Here is a 23,317-nt window from a genome sequence, read left to right as displayed (position 1 = left end):
ATACTGGGATAAATAATTGAATAAAAAAGAAAAGTACATTTTAGTACATATATTACCTGCAAACAACACAAAATATGCATTGAAATTGTAAGAAAAGAGAATTCATAAACGCATATGCTAATTAGGATAAACAAAATAAAATAGCATTCACTTTATTTCTTACCTTTCCATTACGATTTTATTAAATTTATGGTTTTTTTAAAGGCAGTCATAAAAGATTCCTCGGTTCAGTTGTATTCTCAATTTTCCTAATCTGATTTGCCCTCTTATCTAACACCCAAAGTGTCTTATCCAAATTCTATGTACACTATGAACTTACTAAAAACTATTTTCCTGTGGTTATAAAGGTAAAATATATTCATTATAAAAATCTATAAATTTATATAAGCTTTTAAATAAAACAAAATTTTCCAATATTAACTTTATTCATCTTATAGAAAAATATTTTTTAAAACCTCAATTTACATGAAGCTTTCCCCACAATTTAAATATTCTTTTCAAAATGAAGTAACTGATCAGGTAAGAGAAAATAAATGTATGGTACATAATAATTAATTTTTCTAAAACTAGACATTTATGTTGGTTCCAAATATTTTTCACTGTTATAATGAACATTCTTTTAAAAATTATGTTAACGTCTGAATATTACTTGGAAATATTCTTATAAGTACTGACCTTTAGAAACAGTATTCTCATGTTTAATGTCTTTGATGCATATTGCTAACTGTTCTCCAGAATAGTTAGACCATTTTAATTTTCTAATATTAGGGTATGAATGTACAATTAATTATCCATGCATTTATCTCATTTTCAAAGCTAAAACAATAAATTCAACAACTTCTTTTGTATTTTCTACTAGCATCTTGGCCAAAGCTAGAACAAGAAATTCAACAACTTCTTTTGTATTTTCTACTAGCACCTTGGCCAAAGCAACAGAGAATGACAATTGTCTCTTAGATATTACCTGGACAAATGTCGCAGCACCATTAACACATGGAATAGTAACAACACCAAGTTACTTAATGAGATAAATGAGCAAAACTATAATGCCCAACTCTTTTAGAAATTTTCTCTGTATTCAAAATCAAGACTTCTTACATGATTGTCTTCTAATGTATTTGCTCAGCAGGGCATATTTTAACTATAAATAGCAAAGCCCTTATATGTTACTTGTAATTGAAAGTATGAGAATATACATTCACACTGCATACTATCCTTATAAGTTTTAATGATCTAGAGAACAGTTGTTGTAAGGAATTAAATAAAAGAAAGCTAAAAGATTCCTAAATAGAGTATAAACCCTTCTATTTGGGACACTGAGCAAAAAACGGCAGTTAATGTCTGTCCAAAAAAAACTAACTCTAATTACTACTATACTGTTCATAAGAAGTAACAGTCTTCTATTGAAAAAGTTACTCTATGGGGTGATATGGAACAACTGATGGCATACTGACTGAGAAATTTTCAATTCCTTTAAATGAAACTACAACTTTTAAGAATATTTGTATAATTCCAAGAGAGAAAACACCAAAATTATGTTTAGTCAAACACTATCTGATGCACTTTTTTAAAAAGTGAGATAATATCAAATATGCACATGCAAAATAAATTCTAAAGTATTTGTTTTTTTTAAATAAACTGTGTGACGTGGGCCACAGAAATTTCCTATCAACAATAAAACTGAAAATCTAATGATGCAAAAGTCTTACCAAATGTATTTGGGCAAGTTACTTTCTCTATCCAGCTACACTTATAAGACAAATTAGTTCTGCAATAGTTGCTGATGGACAAGTTTATGACAATTATTCCTAGTAGAAATGTTTCTCCCCAAAGTTAAAAGGGAATTGTCTGAGCCTATTCACACTTTGTTTCCTATAAAAAAAAAAAACTTTGTAATATATATACAAAGTGAAAATCAAAAGTACCCTTTCTGTTTACTTTTTCATGTAGTAGACAATGCTTTCTTCGTTACATGTAGTCTATATACTAACTAAAACAAAGCTTTCCTGATTTATTGGCATGTCATTTATAATCAAAGTTTATTAGAAAAGAAAAAGAGGAGATGAGGACATTAGAGGAAAAAGTTAATTTTAAAGAACAAACATTTTTGACAATAGAACTGTATGATTTTGCATATTATAGCTAACATACAATGTAAAAGGGGGAAAGGTACATTTCTAAAATATTTTCATTATTCTACTTTAAAAACAGATTCTAATTATAGAATTCAGTGCTTGGTCACTCTTCCCCTACATTCCTATCCTAACTTTGGTTTCTTTTTAATGAAAAAAGGGAAAGTCAGCAAAACAAAATGCCACCATTAAATCATTTTGCAACATTTTGTGTCAAAAATGTAATGGGAAATGCACACATCAAGGGAAAGGTTACTGTTCTTCCAGAACATCTTTTCACTTGGTTCATGGTTCATCCTTCTACATAACTGTGCAGGCACTACTGATGGCTTTCTCTCTCAGCTTAATGTGGCATTTGAAGGATTATGGCATTTTCAGGAAACCACAGTGCACTGATTTTAGTGGTTATCTGGCTGAAAGTGATGCTGAGATTTAGAATAACTGCTCTGTTTATGTGCAGTGGTAAAAGCCAGCTACTGAGCTATTTCACAATGTCAACCTAATTTCTGGTTATGTATTTTCTTAAAAAAACATAAGGTCATTCTAGAGAGAACAGAATTAGAGGAAACTCCTTTTGAAAGGAAGTCTACTATATATTTAGATACACTATATTTAGTTTTAAATCCCATTAAGTACAGGGTAATATAAAGAGCTAACTCAGCAACTGGTAACTTTGATTCATTTCAGTTTAAGATAAATTTAATTGCTCCTTGAACCTATTTCACGCTTAAGAATTAAAATGAAAAGCATCCTTATGTGACATACTTAAAATAGCAGCTATATACAGTAAATATAAGAAATGTCATAAATATTTACCCAGACAATGTAAGTCATGTTTATTTAAAAACATCCTATTTAAAATCTTAATTTATTTTGTTTTGTAAAAAAGGACAAACTTTTCAAGTGAAGATAATAAAAAATAAATAAAATAATAAATAAAACATCTTTTACTATAAACCATTTCTCAGTCTAAAGATTCCTTAGTAATAAATAAAAGTGACTGCCTTATTATTAAAAAACATTTTTCTATATAATGTATAACTAAAATCAAAATTAGAAAAAACATTACAAGTTAATAATATTATTAAACATATCACTACTGGTGGGTTTATGTTATAAATTATTCAGAATTACTTATATGTGGGTAACGTTTTACATTTTCATATTTCTTTCTCTTCCTTATCCCTGTAATAGTAGAAAATCATGTAATATGAGAATTAAATGATTTTTAATTCAATCTAATTCTTTTTGTTTCTTGAGCCACATCTCTAGCCATTTTTATTTTATATTTTTGAGCCACAACTCTAGCTGTCTTTATTTATATTTTTAGACTCGGTCTCACTAACTAAGGGCAATGCTAAGTTGCTAAGCCTGACTTTAAACTTGTGAGTCTCCTGCCTTAGCCTCCTGAGTCAATGGAATTATAGGCATGCACCACCATGCCCAGCTAGCATTGTGCATTTTATGAATGAGATAACTGGTTCCCAAAGAGTTTATGTGCATTCCTCATAGTTATACAGAACTGCTACAGAGCCCTATCAAAATTTTCAAACTCCAATTTATTTACTGATTAAATTGATTGTAGTGCTTGAAATTGAACCAAAGCCTTATACATGACTGGCAAGAACTTATCACTAAGCCATAGCCCCTATTCCTAACCTCTCAATTTTAACTCTATGCCTTCTCCCCACATCTTATGCTAGTTGTTGTTGGTGGTTGTTCTTTTGCAGTACTGGGATTTGAACACAGGAGTATCCTACAACTGAGCTACATCCATTTTTTCACTTTTGAGGCAGGTCTAAATTGCTAAGGCTGCCTTCAAATTTGCAATTCTACCTCAGCTTCCCAAATAGTTGGGATTACAGGCCTGCACCACAGTGCCCAGCTCCTACTTGCTTATTAATTAAGTTTTCAAGTTAGGTTCATTTTTTGTTCTTTACTATTAAGATAAATATTAAATACTACTGTTGGCCTAAAGGCAAGGTCAGGGAAGAAAGAGACTCTTCTAAAAAGTTAGAAAGTGATCATCCTACTTTCACCAATTAACAATCTCTCCATATGTATCAACGATATGAAGGGGAAAATTAGTGTTACACTAAATGACACATACCACTTCTGAGAATGAGTGAATATGGTGAAATGTGAGGAAAAATTAAGACTTGGTACATTCTCTTTTCTATTCTTAATGAGAAAACAGAAATATGAAAGTATCTGTTCAAATATCACAGTGTTAATTAAAATATAGACTTCTATAGAGTGTCAAATATATAAAGTAGCAGTTAATATCAAAAGCATTTTAATACCTGAACAAGATCACCCTAAAGGTGAGGTTATATAAAGTCTGCATGCTGAAGACAGAATCAATTTAATGGTGTAAAACTTCTCAACTGAGGAACAAATTGACATTTCTTTTATGAAGATTCTGAAATAGACAATATTCTTTATTTGCTAAGCTTACTAAATTTCAAAGGTTAGCAATTGTCTATTGCCTTGCATTGTACCACTCATTTAAATGACCCCTTGTCTCCCAAAATACTACTAATAATATTGAACCCTCAGATCACAGGTAATGAAAAGGCTGAATATATGTGAGATACACTGGTTCTACAAGTTTTATTGGCAAAATGCAAACACAGTGTGCTTGTAATCTGGCTTTTTGTGTGTGTGTGTAACATAGTTAATTCAAATAATCAACTCTAAATTTTTACATCATTAATCCTGTATATTTAAGGATTTTTTTTCAATCTACAATTAAAACAATGGTGTGCTATTCTTCAAGACAAAACAAAAGGATGACTTACATATTTAGTAAACAAATGGCTACAATTAAAATTACTAATAACAAAAATGTGAGAGTACATGAAATCACAGATTTCCCCAACAGCTTATTTAATAAATATATGAAATTAAATATATATAGTATATCGATAAAATATGGACACATGTGCCATTTTAATAATATGCATATATAACATAAATACAATGTAACTATATTCATATTTCACTGAAATATTAATATATCTTAAATTGTCTGGAAAAGGTGTAATGTTGCCAAAAAACACCCCACAGGTAAGCATCTACAAAGAAGTTCTGTTATTAGGGCTATGATCCTTATTCAATATAAAATGTAATAAAGAATTATTTAACGATATTTATTTTTTCACTTTATAAAGTTAAGACAGGTAAGTAGTTAAAACATTTTAATAAATCTGTTTAATACCAAAGCAAACCAAATAGCATGCTTAAGAGAATAAAGATTACAGCACTGAAGACTCAAAGAACATCAAATGCACTCTGGAAAGCCATTATTAAGAAAATAACAGTGTCAGATATGATCATGAAAAGGCTGTCGGTTAGCCCATAACAAATACATATATAAAAACAAGTCTTATTCAACCAAGCAAATGAAATATAAATTATGCTGAGACTAGAATGTGGAGCCACACTGCCCAAGTTCCAGTTCTGCCACTTTTTAGCAATGCAACTTTTAGGAAGATACTTGATATCTCTATATGTTCATTTCCTCTTCAATTCAATGGTAATAATAATGCTGTCCACCTCATTGGGTAGCTAGATGATTTAAGATGTACAGATAAAATGCCTGATACATTGTAAACATCAGGTGAATAACATAGTTATCCCATCAAGTTTATTAGGGTTATTCTTTTTTATATATATAAAACATTCACCATTTCCCAACCACTATGCCATACCCTTTACTTACATTATCTTATTTAATGCTTCAAACAACCTATGCAGTAAGAATTAATGTTTATTGGTATTTTACAGGTAAGGAAATTAACCTACAGGGAAGATAAAGGTGGAGTTCACAAATACCAAACAAAGGTTTTAAACCCAGAAGACTGATTATAAATCTGTACATTTTAATCATTCATATACAATATTGCTTCCCCAAATACAGATACTTTAAAATTTAATAAAATCTAGACTCTTCATATAAACTTAACAGGCTATCTGTTTAATGTCTTTTTAGAAATATCAAGTTGAATAAGGAATAAAATGGTATTATTTTTTCACTTTATAAGAAAAGACTTAAGCATTCATTTAATTAGAAGTGCCTTATTGAATTTGAGGGAATTCTTTGAAACAAATATAATTTATACATAATCAGAAAGATATTTACAGTGTAAACAGAAGACAATTACACTTTATTATTACTAGGAAGAAAAAAAAAGGGATCAGGAAAAAAATAGACTGGGCTGTCAGGAGCCAGTTACAAAGGACATGTGCAATGGTAGCTGGAATTGGAGATGGCATAAGGACTGACAGCCAATAGGCACAGCACACTTTATAAGGTGATAGAAATGCTCTAAAACTAAAAGCTGAACAACTCTATACATTTATTAAAAATCATTAAGCTCCACAGTTAAAACTGGTAAAATTTTATGGGATGCAAATTAGATACCAATGGAGTTCAAACAACTTCTTATATGTCAAAGAAAGCAAGTATTCTGAAATGACTTGCTTTCTACTGCCCTAGCTAAATGAGACAGGGTAACTAGAAAACTGGCTTATTTGAACAGATTTAATCAAGAAAAAAGAATCACATTCTACATTATTAGACAGGGTCATATAAGCAACCTGGAAAGATATACAACTCAAAGTATGTTTTCATATAAGAGCTTGTAACTAAATATAAACAAATAGATAATGTGAACTTGGGAACCTCTAATAACACATGATCTTTCACTATAAGAGCTGGTTTATTAGACCTTACAGATGACTTAGCCTAAAGTTCTTTTCTAATAAGAAAACAGATGCACAGGGACTAAGTAACCTTGCCTAAAAGAACTGGCATGTGACAACCTTGAACTACTTGAGATCTCCTTAATTCCCAGTGAAATAAACAATTACTACAAAAATAAGGAATTATTAATTAATCAAAAAGACAACGAACATGAGGTCATATAACACTGACAAGAACAATGAAATAAGTAATACTGATGTAGTCGTAGAAGAAAACATACTCCAAAACATTATAGGAAGCAGAAAAGTCTTAAGCAAATAATTGTAGGGTACACCCAAGACAGGGACATGACTAAAGAAAAGACAATGGTGCTGATACACAGGAAAGAAGTAACTGACAAGCTGGATAAAATGAATAAATTCCTTGAAAAACACAACTTACCAAAATGGACACAAGATGAAAAAAAAAAATCTCAATATCTATTTTTTGAAAAAGATTAACTGAAAACCTTCCCATAAAACTCCAAGTCAAGACGGTTTGAAAATTTAAGGAAAAATGTGACAAAATAATAGTTTAAATAAGTGTTTTAAAATCAAATTATTAGAAGGAATAATTTCCACAGTCTTTGAGAATACAAGTATTTCTTCATAGACAATCCTTGGTAGAGACTCTAAAAAATAAGAAATTAGCAGAACAATATTTTCAGGAAAAGACATGCCAAGCAACTCAGTGAGACTGTGTCTCTAAATGAATTACAAAATAGGGCTGAGGATGTGGCTCAGTGGTCAAGTATCCCTGAGTTCAATCCCCAGTATCCCCCAAAATACGTTTAGATTTTCTTTGATAATATGTATATGACCAGAAGGGGTTTATACCAATATTGTAAGGTTGATTCAACTTTTGAACTCTCCCTGGGACAGGGTAGGGAAGAGTAGGAGGGCTATAAAAGTGCATCTTTTTGTCAAAATTGACAAATCTATTCCCTTAATTTTATGCTATTCATTCTATGTAACTTTTGATTCATTCTTTGCTATTCAATCTATGTAACATAACTACTGAACTTGGTAGACTTACTCTTTGCAGTAGTTTGGGTTGGCAATCTTGAAACTGCTTTCTTTGTATTATAAATATGGGGATAGCTAAATAGATTGCCCTAAGACCAAAAAGTTAAGAGAACACTGGACAAGACAATTCACAAATATTAATTAGTGAAAACAATATTTCCTTAAAATTATTTATATGTTTTGTTATTTCATCATAACTTTCGAAATTTATAACTCTGGGTAAAATTGAACTGTTTTTTGTTTCGTTTTGTTTTTCCAAATTAATTCACGTTGTCTGGTGTTAAAAACTCAAAACGAAGCACAAATGATAAAGTTTCTATGAAGATTCACCCTTGTATTTTTTAATTGACTTAATCTTTTATTATCTAGATATAAGCTAGTCAGACTCTAGTTCATGAAAATATCTATTTTAAAAAGTGTATCAGCAAGGATGATGTATTATAAGTCAAAGTAGCTATAACATTTGTTCTTTTTCCCTGCTCATCTTTGATTTTAAAAGTGGGGGAGGGGACCTTTGCTAATCCCTGCACAGACTGATTTCTTTAAACATTCTAGCACTATTGACATGTTAAATATTGGCATTCTTAGAATTTTGTTATTAAGCTGTTTAAATTAAAAAGTGCAACTTTCTAAAGTTGATACAATCAAATGGGCAGGATTTCAAAAACAATAATAAAATAAACCCTCCAATTAACATAACCCATAAGGTAATTTCTTCTCTTTTTTCCCCCCAGGAATTGAACCTAGGGGCATTGTTTGTTTGTTTGTTTGCTTGTTTATATCAAGCCCCTGGGTCTTGCTTGCTTGCTTGATTGATTGATTGACTGGTGCATGCCAGGGATTGAACCCAGAGGTACTTAATCACCTAGCCACATCCCAGCCCTTTTTATTTTTACTTTTTGAGACAGGGTCTCCCTAAGTTGCTCAGGGCCTCCCTAAATTGCTGAGGCTGGCTTTGAGCTTGCAATTCTCCTTACCTCAGCCTCCAGAGCAGCTGGGATTATAGGCGTGCACCACTATGCCCAGTTTCCTTTTTTAAAGACAAGAAAAGGTTTAAAAAGCAACCATTCATTAAGCAAAAGGGAAATTTATGAACATTCTCTCAAAATAGGGATGTCATTATATTAGAATGCAGCAGAAATAAATGTTTCTAATTTTACCTTAAGTATTAGATAATACCATTGTTTGATCAAACAGATTAGAATTTCCTTGAAAAGCTCTTGCTTTTACAACAGTTACTTAAAAAATAATGTAAAATGTCAAGTGTTAAAAATCCAAATAAATAAAATTTCAAAGAGGTCGTAGTCATATTTCTTTGTTTAAATCTTCAAAGAGGGCTGAGGTTGTGGCTCAGTGGTAGAGCGCTTGCCTACCATGTGTGAGGCACTGGGTTTGATTCTCAGTACCACATAAAAATAAATAAATAAAATAAAGGCATTGTGTCCATCTAAAAATAAAAAGAAAAATTATTAAAAAAAGAATATTACCACTTATTAAAAATAAACAAACAAGCCTTCAAATAATTTCTAATGATTCATCTATCATTAATTTAGATTGCTCTTTCCTTTTGATGTGAACATTGTTAAATTGTTGAGCAGCAAACTTCGGGCTATGAGTTAGAGGATATCCATAGGTCTTCAGAGACATCTTGTTATATTGTCTTTTTTAAGTGAGTTGGGACAAGAACAAAGCTGATGACAATGCTTTTAAAATATTTTCACGGAGAAAAGCCCAGATAAACCTATATTGGAAATAATAGTATCCAAATTTGAGGAAAGGGTTATGTCACACAGATTGCAAGGGTGATGTGAGGGGATATTCAAAATCCAAGCTTTTGAAAGAATCCTTTTACAAAATAATAGCAGTCAATGACTTAGAAATTCAAGATGGCAGGGTGCAAGAGCACACAGCTATAATTCCAGGGACTCAGGAGGCTGAGACAGGAGGATTCTGAGTTCAAAGCCAGCCTCAGCAACTTAGGAAAGCCCTAAGGAACTTAGCAAGACCCTATCTCAAAATAAGAAATTTAAAAAACAACAACAACAAAAAAGGGCTGGGGATGTGGCTCTGTGCTTAACCCCTGGGTTCAATCCCTGGTACCAAAAAAAAATACAAGAAAAAATGAAATAACCAAAAGAAAAAAATGTATCCTGGAAATTGTTGATAGAGATAAAAAAAAAAAAGAGAAATAAATAAGTTTATCCCAAACTATGTGCAGAAAATGTGCATTTTTAATGCATATGAAATGTATTAGAATATATAAACCATTTTAGACCCATATTTGTTTCTTAGTTTTAAATTATAAGTATCTAAATAATAAACAATTGTAACATTAATTTATAATCACATGATATTTGCACAAGAATACTGTTTTATTAAATATACTATTAAGAGTGATTACTGGGGCTGGGATATATATAGCTCAGTGGTAGCACACTTGCCTAGCATGCATGAAACTCTGTGTTCATTCCCCAGCACTGCAAATGAATTATTAAAACAAAAAGTGATAAACTATTAGTAATTATGTGATTATCATATGATAAACTATTACTTGCTAGTAATATAGCAAGTCTTTAATCAAAATAAAATAACTTTAAAAAATTCTACCAAATGTAATACTAAGTGTTCTTAAAATAGATAAACTAGGTTCCATTTTCTGTTTGTTTCTGTGGTACAGGGGATTTAGCCCACAGTACTCTACCACTGAGCTATATCCCCCAAATTCTTTTTGAGACAGGGTCTTGCTAAGTTGCCAAAGCTGGTCTTAAACTTATGATATTCCTGCCTCAGCCTCCACAGTGACTGGGGTTAAAGGCATGCACACCTGGCTTCATTTACAATGTCATTTAAATATTAACCTTTATGATCTGCCGTTCTGTAAAAATAGTATCAAAATTTATAACCAATTTTAGCTTTACTATCAACCTAATCAAATCTCAGGAAGTAAACCCCTTTAATTATGACCCAGGCCACTTAAAAATATCTTTACCAATTAGAACAAAAAATTGATTTATAATAAAAAGAATCAGAATAACTACAGAGACTAATATTTGAAATAAAAATCTAGTATATATTATTTCTTGTTGGTGTTTCTAACAGTTTATGATACAAATTAGTTTGGGGGGAAAACATTAAGAAGTCAGATATTTAAAATATGAAATAAATAAAAATGATAACCACATTGCTTAGAGAGCAAATTAACATGCTAACCTTGTATGTAACCAAAATGATTCAATATCTATGTAATTTGCCTTATACTCAAATAAGGGGAATCTAGCAAGCATTTAATAGTGTGGAATTAGTTGTAAAAGTGAATAGCTTCACAGATCATTTCCTAACCTCAATGTTTCTGAAAAATGGCTATAATACAAATAAAATTAAAGATAGTATTTGAGAAGAATCACTGAGTCTAGAGTTCTTAGTTTTAGAAACCCTTTTGTCTCTAGCCTATGGTTTTTTATTTTAAGTAATAAAATGTGTCACATTGAATTTACATAATTAAAATAAAATATGAGGTTTAAAAGTTTAGACTTATTCCTGATATGACATCTAAATAAAAACTTATGGAGAAGAAAGGCTATCTAGCTATCTCTAAAATCTATCTTTTGAAAATCAAAAGTGTTCAAAAAGAACAATCACTTCATTTCTACTCTTGCATATTTGCATGAATTATTTAAAAATCTGTGTTTATTTTCTTACCTTGTCATAGGAAAAAAAAGAAAACCCATTAGACTTTAGTGACATTTTAAAGTCTTTTAAATATTTTCATGAAAAATTTATATTTAGTGACTCAATTTTCTCTAGGATTAAATTAAAATTGTAAAATTTTTTAGGGTTGCAGCAAAAATTTATGGAGTCTATTTATTAGGCATTTATCATTCATTTATCAAGGACTTACTGAACACTAAATGTAGAAACAAAAATAAGGTATCATTAAATGGGGCCATACTTCTCACAAAGAATACCTCTCTCAAAATAAATAAATGCCTGAAAAAGATCTCACAGTTCTAACACAGAGTATCAATTTGGCCTTTAGCATTCAAATTGCATATTTATAAGGACATAAAGGAATCTATTTTTAATGGAAAATTTTGCAAAAAAACTTTTAATTAAATTTAAAAGGCAGATGGAAAAAGTGAAACAATATTTTTAAAAATTCCATAAGACATTATAAAAATCATCTTCCTCTTAATGACCTTGATAATTTTCAGATTTCCCAAATCTGAACCATTTATTCTTATCATTTTAGAGAACATGTAAGGATGTAGTCAAAATTCCCTTTGTCCCCTAAATACTAGAAATAAGTTTATATAAAAACAGGATACATACACTTTCTGAAAGGTTAAAAATCAGTATTTATTACTAATGAAAATATATTTACCAATTATGAACCACATTTCATCACAAGCATGTATGTATCCTTTGTATCACCAATGTCACTGTCCTAATATTTTACAAAGAAAAGATTTTATCATCACTTAGCAGTTATTCATGATTTGATCATGTATAACATGGGGAAAAAATGAGGCACAGAAATGCTAAATTCTTTGTCAAATATCTGAGATAAGCTGTAGCAAAAAATAAGTTGGATCCTACTAATTACAGTTTAGTGATAAACTGCACACAATTTCCCAATTATATAAAGAAAATAAATTCACATAAACATATACAAATAACTGAAACAGCAAGAATAATAACTAATATGAATTTTCCATATAGCTTGAATTACATAGAGAAGTGTGGTTTCAAAATCAAAGATGCTAAAGAGAAGGTTCTCCTAAGTTGCAGAGATTATTTTAAAGAAACTTGAGGAAACACAGAAAACATATTTAATAAAAGATTACTATAATCAAAAATGTTTAATTTTATAGGAGAACCAACAGATAAACACAATGAGTATATCTCTGACCTTCCACTGAAATATATTTTTATAGAAAATAAAGCCTTATTTATAATATTTTAAAGTTAAAAAAGAATATGTATACATAATACTTAATATACAATGTAATACTTAATATATAATGTAATCATAAAAATATGAATTTTAGGGGGACTATTTTCAAGCAATGATGGCGTTAACTCCAAATGAAATGTAATGTTAGGGAAAATGTCAGATATTAGCTATACAATTGTTTTTATTAAACACATGAAATTCTATGCAAAATAAAATTCTTCTTTAATCCAGGAGCAATAGTGCTTAGACTAAATATTTAAAGAAAAATCATATTATAACCATAAAACACTTTATGGCATTGTTTTATATCTATCTTCTCTTTTTCTCAGAAATATTATAATAAAAACATTTAATTTCCTCTTCATTACCTTTAAAAATCTTTGCAGAAAATTTATGATGCTATCCTTTTTATGAGGCAACCAAGGAAAGGGACTTTGTATATCCATCATTTCTAGGTTAATAAAAATATCTTTACCTTCCAAGAAGACTTTCACTAAATTCCAAATACTGACATGTTTTAATCATGCAATTAGGAATGAAAATTTTACAACAGAAACTAATGAAATAAATAAGAAAGGCAAATATTATTCAAAAATTTTATAAAGATTATAAGAAAAATGGTACCTACTTTTTTTCAAGATACCTAAAATATAGTGGGTTGGAAATGCCCTATTATAAAGTGCTTTTTGAAATATAAGCTATATTTATTCCCTAGGTTAGATCAAATATAAGCAAAAAATAACATAAAAACTAGTAAAAATGTTTAGATTCCACAGTAAAAGGGCCTGAATAAATCTAGTATTTCAAAAAAATGAATGAAGATAGACATTAGTATAGGTTCAAATAATTGAAAAGAAGATCACGAGTTTTTAACTACGATTTCAAATTAATCATGCTCCTCAACCCTATCCCCAACCTCAATGGCATTTCCCTTGATTGAGTTTTTATTATGTAATATTGTAATTTTTTAGTTTTTTTTTTGTAATTTTATGTATACCATTATATTATACTTAAGCTTGGGATTTCATTTTGACATAATTCATAGTATGATCAGAATTATACATATATATCTCCTGAATTCAGAACTACTTTAATTAAATATACATGAATTTCATCTTCATGACAACTCCCACAAGATTCTGCATCAACTACAAAAGAAAATACTTTCTTACTTTGTTGAAGCACTTTGTATTTCTTCACTGAAATCTTTACCTTCTCCTTATCTTTCTTAGTGATAATATAAAAAACTAATAGATTTTAAAACTTCCTGCCTTTATTTGATGAAGACAAAAGAAATTATATTCTTAATGACTAAAACATAGAACATCATTTTTAAAGTAAATATTTAAAAATCATATAATTATACTAATATATTTATTTCATCAACATAAGTTTATTCTTTTTTAAGTGTTTAATTTTCTGTCCTCAGTCAACTCTGTAGGACTTTACCAAGACAATTTTTAAAAGAAATCAGACAGAGTTCCCTCACCGTTCTACAAGAACTCTGCCACTGTCGCTTTGAAAGACTGATGTCTCTTAAATTAACTTTTTTTTGTTAACCACCCACACCAGCAAACTGAGTACTTTCTTCATTTCAGCAAAATGCAAATGGCTAAAATTAGAAATCTCTTGGCCCTCAGGAATAGTCATTGTACAGCATCAGCTAAGCTTCCTGAATAGCATTATGCTTGATTTAAAAATAAAAAAGTACCCAAACAAAACAAAAAAACAAAGAAGAAAACAAAACAAAACAAAATCTATCTAGGCCATCTTTTCACCTTTCTTTATTTCATAAGAGAGAAGCATTTAACACATTCATTTTGGTAGGCAATAAGGAAGTGCTAATGAAGCTCTTGCCAATAAAATTAAGTCTGTCTTATTGTTGGTTGCCTTAATAAACTTCAACTTTTATAATAAGTAAGAGCATATTAACTTTATGATCTTATGAGATAAAACAATAATCTCAATACAAAGTGTTTAAATCAAATTACTTTTGTGGCCTTTTTATAAAACTGTCAACTTCTCTTGTGAAGAGAAAATTAATTCTCTTGTGTTCAAGATCCAGATTATCACTCTTATTTATATCTAAATCCAGAGTATAACTATGTGTGCAAAGTTAATCAGTAGATGAAATCTGTTTCTGAAACATTGTTCTAAGTAAGATTTTTATAAACATCTTATTCTAATTTTGTTTTTTCATTTTATCTGTGATAAGAAAATGATGATCATGGAACGTTAATCCCCAAAAGACATGGACTCAGCATCCAACTTACCTGACAAGATTTTCATTGTCTCCAGTTCCTTTGCAAGTTGCACATTCAGTTCTTAAATCTTCAGATTTGGGTTTCTTTTGTAATACAGACTGTCTCTGTCTTCTTTCTCTAGGAACTCTTTCCTGCCATACAAGGGAGAATAAATCAAAACAAAATCAGGATATAAAGAAAACAATTTTAAGAAGAAAATTTCTCAAAATTTGAACTGTGTAAAAACTGCTTAACTTATTCCAACCTCATGTTTTTCTTCCTCAGGAACAAAGCTTCGTTTCCGTCCTCTGGTTCTCTAAAAGAAAATCCACAAAAATATCTAATGTTTAAATAATAATAAAAATAAATTTTCTCTGTTAAATATTATTGCCTCGATTCTCAAAAGATGAACCATCGCCCTTAAGTACTAGCATAATCTGGGGCACCTTTAGAAATGCAGAATCTCGGGCTCATTCCAATAAACTAAATTAAGAAAAAATTTTAAGAAAAATTCCTAGTAAGGCATTAAGAAATTCCTAGTAAGGCTTTTAAGAAAAATTCCTAGTAAGGCATTCGCACCTTACATTGAAAAAAACTGTATAGAAATGTCCTTAACAGAGACAATATTTATTAATCAAGTCCCAAATGAATTCTCAGGGCTAGTTCTTTCTGTATTCATCTCTTTCCTTTCTGTGGCACTCTTACTATTTAATGCTTCAATTTCTGTCCCAGAAAAAATTCATCTACACATTAGTAAGAAATATGTATATTATATTTCTATACCAAATTAAACTTAACACAATGCTTATTATGTAAAGATTTTAAAATTTGTTTTAATAAAATAAATTATAAGTGGCCAGATTAACCAATTATACTATCTAATATAAATAACAAAAAGTTTAAATTATTTTTTCCTTCTCTGGAAATCTATTATCCGATTTCCATAATTTATATGTACAGGACAATTTCAGAATAGTCAATGAACTATCAATAAGAAAGTACTCAAACTATTTATTTTAGTTCTATGATCTTCAGAACAGAATACTTAAAAGGCCTTCACACATGTCCACATGCTTTTCATTCAACCCATCTTTATGTAATGAAGTAACAATATATTATTTAGTTTTGAACTAATTTTCAAGTACTTATGTTAATTCTCCAATTTTATGTTTCCAATTCTTTGGAAGAAATTTAATCACAAGCTGAGTATCCTTTATCCAAAATGCTTGAGATCACAGAAGTGTTACAGATTTCATAATACTTGCATAGACTTTACAAGTTAAGTATTCCTATCTGAAAACCCAAAATTTGAAATGAGAAAATTTTTGAAAGTTGATGTTCAGAAAGTTTTGAATTTGAGTGCATTTCCAATTTTATATATTTGGATTAGAGATGATCAACCTGTATTTACTACTTGTGAAAATCTATCAAATCTTTAACATCTGATATAATTCAATCAATTGAAACTTTTTTCATACCCATACTGCAATTTACATCATATGGTAAAATACTAATCAGCAATTCTATTGTTGAATGATGTATTTACATTACTCTCTATATTCATAAATTCCCTTTTCTATACCTATCTATATATTTTATTAACATGTTATTTTAAAAATGAACAAGTATATTTATAATTACCTAAAGCAGTCCTTTTAAATTAAGTTCATTAATTACCAAATGGTAATCACTGATATATTCATATAGTAATTTAACAAAAGTAACATAGTTCTGGCTAGAAAAACAAGGTTGTTTAAAAGAATATGGTATCCTATCATCTCAGAGCTCTGAAAAAAGCAGCCCAAAGAAATGACTTCCTAATGTCACAACATCAGTTAGTGACAGAGGTAAACCTCAAATCCCAGTCTCTTAAGTGATTTTTCCTACATGTTAAGTCCAAGACTTATAATTTAATCCCAAGTAGAGATGAGTAAAATTACCAAGAAGCAAATCTCCTATTCTGCTTCATTACTTAAATAAGCAATAGCACAACAATGTACAATGAAGATTTTTCACATTTCAAAAAGAGTAAATTAGAGAATCATACCCAACAGAGAAGAAATACAAATTTTCACTCTCTTCTTACCTAATTTGTTAGCCCCATAGAGTATAATGACTAACATGACTTATTACCAACATAATTACAGGAATTTCTTAACATTTGTCAAATTCCTAACTTTTTTAAAAGAGGATTTAATGCAAACACAACTATTAAAAAATACCAAGTCCTCCAATCAGTGAAATGCTTAAGGGGATAGACTCAGTAGTAGTCTGATTACTATCATGTGTGAGGCCCCAGGTTTGATCTGCAACATGGCAAAAAATAAATAAATAAATAAATGTTTTAACTTCTAAAAAGGTGAAAAAAGAAAGACTGAAAAAATGTTGAGAGCTGGAGTATCTTTTTCTACTTTTAATAATGTGACAGCATCTATAAGCACAAAAAAACTCATTAATTGCCTATGATTGCAACAAGCAAAGTATTTAAACATAGTCTCCCCTAAATGAATCATCAGAGAAGTTTATAAGACAGAAATGGTACAAAAAAGCAAAAGGAAAGAAAAATAAGCATTTTATGCATCTCTCAAATTATTACCATCAAAGAGCTCACTCCAACTCAGATGTATAAAAGTATTCATAATATGGTTGTTATTTCATAATATATGTTGTGGCTGATACAAATTACATTAGAAACAAAATAAATAAAGCATCTGCATAAAATAATATGTAGAAGAAGGAAGACTTTTACCTAATTATGCCCTTTAGGATGTAGTAAAGACACATTATCTTAAAGTTCCAAATGATTAACCATTTAAGGGATTCCAAATCACACTTCATCTTGAAAATAATTATTAAGGTATTAGGAGTAAATGATAACTTTTAAACTCATTTCAAATCTTGGCATATTCCAATTTTTTTGTTATTTTTTAAGAACTTGATTTACTTAGGGAATAATGATGATCTGAGCCACTTATGTTACCTGTCTCAATCTGTCTGTGGTACATTTTCTTGAAAAGAGGTATTAAAAACATCCACAGAAGAGACTGGAATGTATTAAAGGCAATGTAGAAGAACAAAATTATTTTAGTTACCAGCATCATTTTAGTAATTTGTTAATTTGAAACAAATAATTAAATATTTCAATTTTTATTAATTCTTTAGAGATGGGGTTATTTTAATTTATAATTAAGTAAAATGCAAGATGATTTTCCTAAGGCTAGAATGATTTATTTGACAAGTGAGCTAAATTTAAAAATAAAAGTAAGTTCTTCAACATCTGTGATATCACTAATCTGGGCTTCACATACTCACTTGTGAACTGTTTTCTCTGAATTTAACACACCTTTTTTCTATTTATTTTGATGAAAAATCAACATTTATACAAATAACAATAAGTAATCAATATATGGTTAGGTGAAGAAGAAATGCCTCCCTATATAATTTCATATAAAGACAAACATGTTTATGCATGAGTAAAATCCCAACCTCAATGTTAATTTAGGACAACTAAGTCAAACCTCAAAAACCTCTGTCAGACTACATATTATCAGAGTTATGCTGTGAAATAAATGCCAGTAGCTTTCTGGCAGCTGTTTAAAACTGCTTCAAACTAAAGTTTATTTGTGTGTGTGTGTGTGTGTGTGTGTATAAATGCATACATATATATAATTCTCCCAAAATTTGTTTTTCAATCATGAAACTACCTTAAAAACAAATTATAAATTAAAGTTCATATAATATTCAAAGAAAAATACTATGTATACACAAAAACAAGGTATGAATAAAGTACCATCTGTTTCTGTTGGCTATCAACACACAACAGATGGAACAGTGATCGCCAAAAGTGAGTGTTTCCCTTCTGATCAATTAACTGTAGAGCATATTTTAATAACAGAATTATGAACAAGAGTGGAAGAATAAAAACATAATCATAACCAATTTGGCTTAAATACTATAAATTAAAATAATGTTTGAACTAAATATACAAAATAAAATGTATATGTTTTATGATATGTTCCTATAAAACCCTACTCATAGATAATATTATATACAAAATAAGTAAAACATTGAAGCATTATCTGTTCTTCATTTTATTTCAGATTCCTAGAAATAAATAAAAATGATATATTTCCAACAAGCAAAAGGCAAAACAAAGGCATTCGGGTCTGAATAGGATTATTTTAGCAAAGAATTCATGGATCTCATCCAGGTGGCCAAAATAAGATAAAGTACCTTCTAGCTCACAACAGGGTTGTTTGCAAGGTTTTTTCTAAGAATCTATGACATAAGTTTTATCATCTGTTTAGTAGTCAGAGAACTTCTTGAATCTGATAACAGATAACTCTGCTATCTAAATCCTCCACAAATAGTGTTTCTTTCACAGAACTGTAATCATTCAAGTAATTAGTATAAAGATAAGATAAAATAAGACAAATCAGACAAATGCATCTTAAGCTTTAGACGTTTTAATAAAAAAATTTTTTAATGGTGCTGGGGATTGAATGCAGTGCCTTGTGCATGTGAGGCAAGCACTCTACCAACAGAGCTATATCTTCAACCCACATTTTAATAAAATAAAATCCAAATGTTTGAACATTTTTTCTGAAGAAGAATCCAAATATATATACACACACATATATATTTATAACATATAGTTATATATTTAAAAAATATGCCATGTTTTTAGATTCTCAAGATTTCATTCCTAACAGTACTAAATAGCTACTTTGCATATGTATAATCACTAGTTATACCATAAGTGTAATGAAAGTAGACTCTAAGAAATCTGATTATCTCTCAAATAAAGACTGTTATTTGGAATAGGCTTATTAGCAGCTCAGTGTTAAGACAAGAAACAGATCAAATGTGTTTAAGTCCTTTTCCAAAATAATGATCTAGAAGAAATAGTGCATCCTGGAAAACAACGTGATTTTCAGTCAAAACTGCTAATAAGTACTTCGTTTATTGCATCTATTTTGCAAAAAAGAAAATGAAATATATAAAACAACAAAAATTTCTAAGTCAGGAAGAAAGATCAAAGAAAGTAGACGGAGTGAGTGTGTGTGTGTGTGTGTGTGTGTGTGTGTGTGTGTGAAGACTATAGAAAGAAAGGTCCCAGCAAGACCTTTGGCACTTGTATAAAAGATGAAAAGACATCAGATGGTATAGAATGGGAAAAAAATGAAAAGAGAATCTGAAAGCTTTCAAGTTACATTAAAGTTATTAGAAAATATGCCCAAAAGTACAAACATCAACTTTAAAGTAACTTCAAAAGGGACATAAACAAACTAATTTATATTTTCTTCAAAAGTAATTTCCTTTCCTAAAACGAAAATTTTCCACATAAAAAATAATACAGAGAAAATGTCTTAAATGACCAGGTACTTAAATAGAAATATCCCAAGGCTGCCTTTACAAAAATTCTATATTTTCATCAATGAAATATGATAAATATACAAAGAGAATAGGACCAATTTCCTTTGGTAAACAGGATTATTCCTATCCATATGGAGTTTAGACTCATGAGTCTACAGGTTTTAAGCTAATACTAATTTACACAAATATTTATTAGAAACCTGAGTACAACTAAGGAAAAATATAAAAATAAAATGATATGCTGCTTTGGATCTTTCAAAATCCCAACTAAAACCCATTTATCAAAACTTCTAAACACAGAAATACCATAAACCGGCATTTCTAAGTATATAGTCAGGAGAAGTGATAGCCTATGTTCACCTAAAATTTGTTCATCAATATTCACAGCAACATGATTTGTATCAGCCAAAACGTGAAAACAACCCAAATGTCCATTAACTAATGAAGAGATAAATAAAATCTGGCATATGCAGATTAAAGCTTTAAAAGTAGAGTTCTATAAAGTAATAAAAGAAAAAAAAAGTACTGATACATGCTATAAAATTCATGAACCCTTGAAGACACAATGCTAAGAAGCAAATTTATGATGTAATTCCATTTATATGAAATGCTGTGATTAGGCAAATATACAGCAACAGAAAGTAGACTAGAGGCTGCATAGGTTTGAGGGTGAGAAATGGGGAATGGGGATGCTAACATAGGTATGGTATTGGGGGCAATGAAGAAAGCATTCTAAAACATTGTGATAATGACTATATAACTTTCTAAGCACACTAAACCCACTGAATTGTATATTTCAAATGGGTGAATTGTATGATATGTGAATTATATCTCAATAAAGCTATTATTTCTAAAAAGGCACCATTATCCATAATAAAATTAAAAGATAATTTTAATTGCAGCAACTTTAAAAATACAATAAATTTCCCATTACTGCTTACATGGTTAAATTTAATATTTAAGTTATATGTAAGTAAAGCTAAAAATGCCACTTATAAAACAAGTTCAATATGTGTTAATAATGAAATAAACTAGACTGTAAAATCCACCTACTGACTTCACATCTTTTAATAATATAAAACATTTAAATAAATGAAAAATGACTACTAGAATTTTTCCAGCATATGAAGGATTGGGTCATGCATTTCCAACATCTGTGACTTCAAGTAAAAATATTCAAATTCTATAAATCACTTTCATAACTCAGTTTTAAACATTAAAGGATATGTGGAAATCACTATATACATTAATTGCTATCAAATTCTATACATCATTTTCATAACTCAGTTTTAAATCTTAAAGAATATGTGGAAATCACTATGTATTTTAATTGCTATCACTGCCCAAACAAATCACCAAAAATTTAGTGGCTTAAAAAAAAACATAACTAAATTTATTATCTTATAGATCTACAGGTCAGAATTCTAGTATGGACCTTACCCAGTTAAAAATCAGGGTATTAGTAGGGTCACATCCCATTTTGGAAGATCTAAGGGCAGGATTTATTTTCTTAATTTTTGGAGCTCCTAGAGGTTACCCACATTCCTTAGCTCATTCCTTTAGGACCTCATCTGCCTATCTCTGATCCACTATCTGTAGTCACATGTCCCTCTTACTGACTACAGACAAGAAAGTTCCTCTGCTTTTAAAAGATCCTCTGATTAGATGAAGACCATATAGATATTTCTGGTTTATCTTCCCACCTCAAGAACCATAACTTTAATCATAATTGTAAAGCCCTTTCTATAAAGATACCATGTTCACAGGTTCTGTGTATTAGGATACAGACATGTTTGGGGTGAAAGTTTTCTGCCTACCACACTGAGGGAAATTAAATGCATATATTATTGACTTTTTGAAAACAAAAGTAACAATGAAATAAAAAATCCCTAAGTTTATAAAAATCATGCAAAATCATATAGATAAGAACTTCCACAGTTATCACAATAAAAATGCTACTTTGTGTTAAAATTCAGTGACATAAAATTCAGTAACATAAAGTACAAGGGATTTAACTCCTTCCTACACTATTAAGAGACTACCACTCTCCCACCAGAAACAGAAAACATTCTCTCAAGAAAAATAGCCAAATGAATCCTGAAAATGAGTACCAGAACAAGAAAAGGGAGAAATGAGGTAGTCACTAGTAACTAGAGAGCTAACATTTAATTTTGGTTTTCCAAACTATAAGACCCATAATGCCCTATTTACATGTTTTGTAAATGTTAGGAAGTGAGAGACTACTTCTACTGAAATACTATAAAAAAAATCTATAAATACCAATATTGAGGGCGTTTCCTCAAAGAAAATGCCTAAAATTACCCTCTAGAGAACACAATGAATATAAAATTCTATACAGACTTAGCTATTTATTAAAAATACGAGTGGATATGCAAGCATCCCTGGTATTTGAACGATTCAACCTAATACAGAGATAAACATGAACAGAAATGAGAAACTCAGCCAGGCACGGTGGTGACTGCCTGTAATCCAAGCAACTCACAAGGCCGAGGCAGGAAGATTGCAAGGTCAAAGCCATCACAGTAAATTAGTGAGGCACTTACAACTCAGGGAGACCCTATCTCTAAATAAAGTATTAAAAAGTGCTGGGGATGTGGTTCAGTGGTTAAGCACCCCTGGGTTCAATCCCCAGTACCATAAAAAAAAAAAAGAAAAGAAATAAGGAAGTCAGAGGAAACAGTATAGGATAGAGAAAAAAAAAGTAAAAAGTAATATTCTAGATAGATAAAAGTCTTAATGGTATTGAAATATGAACATTTGCTATTAAAAGAAATAAGGAACAATAAAAATACATACATATCCCAAATTATTTTTCTCCA

The 23,317-nt window shown here is 29.8% G+C and overlaps 1 protein-coding gene across 2 annotated transcripts in view; it reads right to left on the bottom strand.

Annotated features, from left to right (window-relative positions):
• Phf14 (PHD finger protein 14) overlaps positions 1 to 23,317 on the bottom strand; it is a 186,574-nt gene that overhangs the window by 75,595 nt on the left and 87,662 nt on the right. For both annotated transcript variants that reach the window (XM_027926462.2, XM_027926463.2), the window contains exons 15-16: positions 15,367 to 15,417; positions 15,132 to 15,253 (exon numbers count right to left, since the gene is read on the bottom strand). In XM_027926462.2, the coding sequence (XP_027782263.1) occupies positions 15,132 to 15,253; positions 15,367 to 15,417 (173 nt within the window). The remainder of the gene's footprint in view (positions 1 to 15,131; positions 15,254 to 15,366; positions 15,418 to 23,317) is intronic.

The sequence above is a fragment of the Marmota flaviventris genome, chromosome 1 (assembly GCF_047511675.1).
Source record: "Marmota flaviventris isolate mMarFla1 chromosome 1, mMarFla1.hap1, whole genome shotgun sequence".
Lineage (NCBI taxonomy): Eukaryota > Metazoa > Chordata > Mammalia > Rodentia > Sciuridae > Marmota > Marmota flaviventris.
The sequence above is the reverse complement of the archived record's forward strand: the minus strand, read 5'-3'. Positions and strand labels throughout refer to the sequence as shown.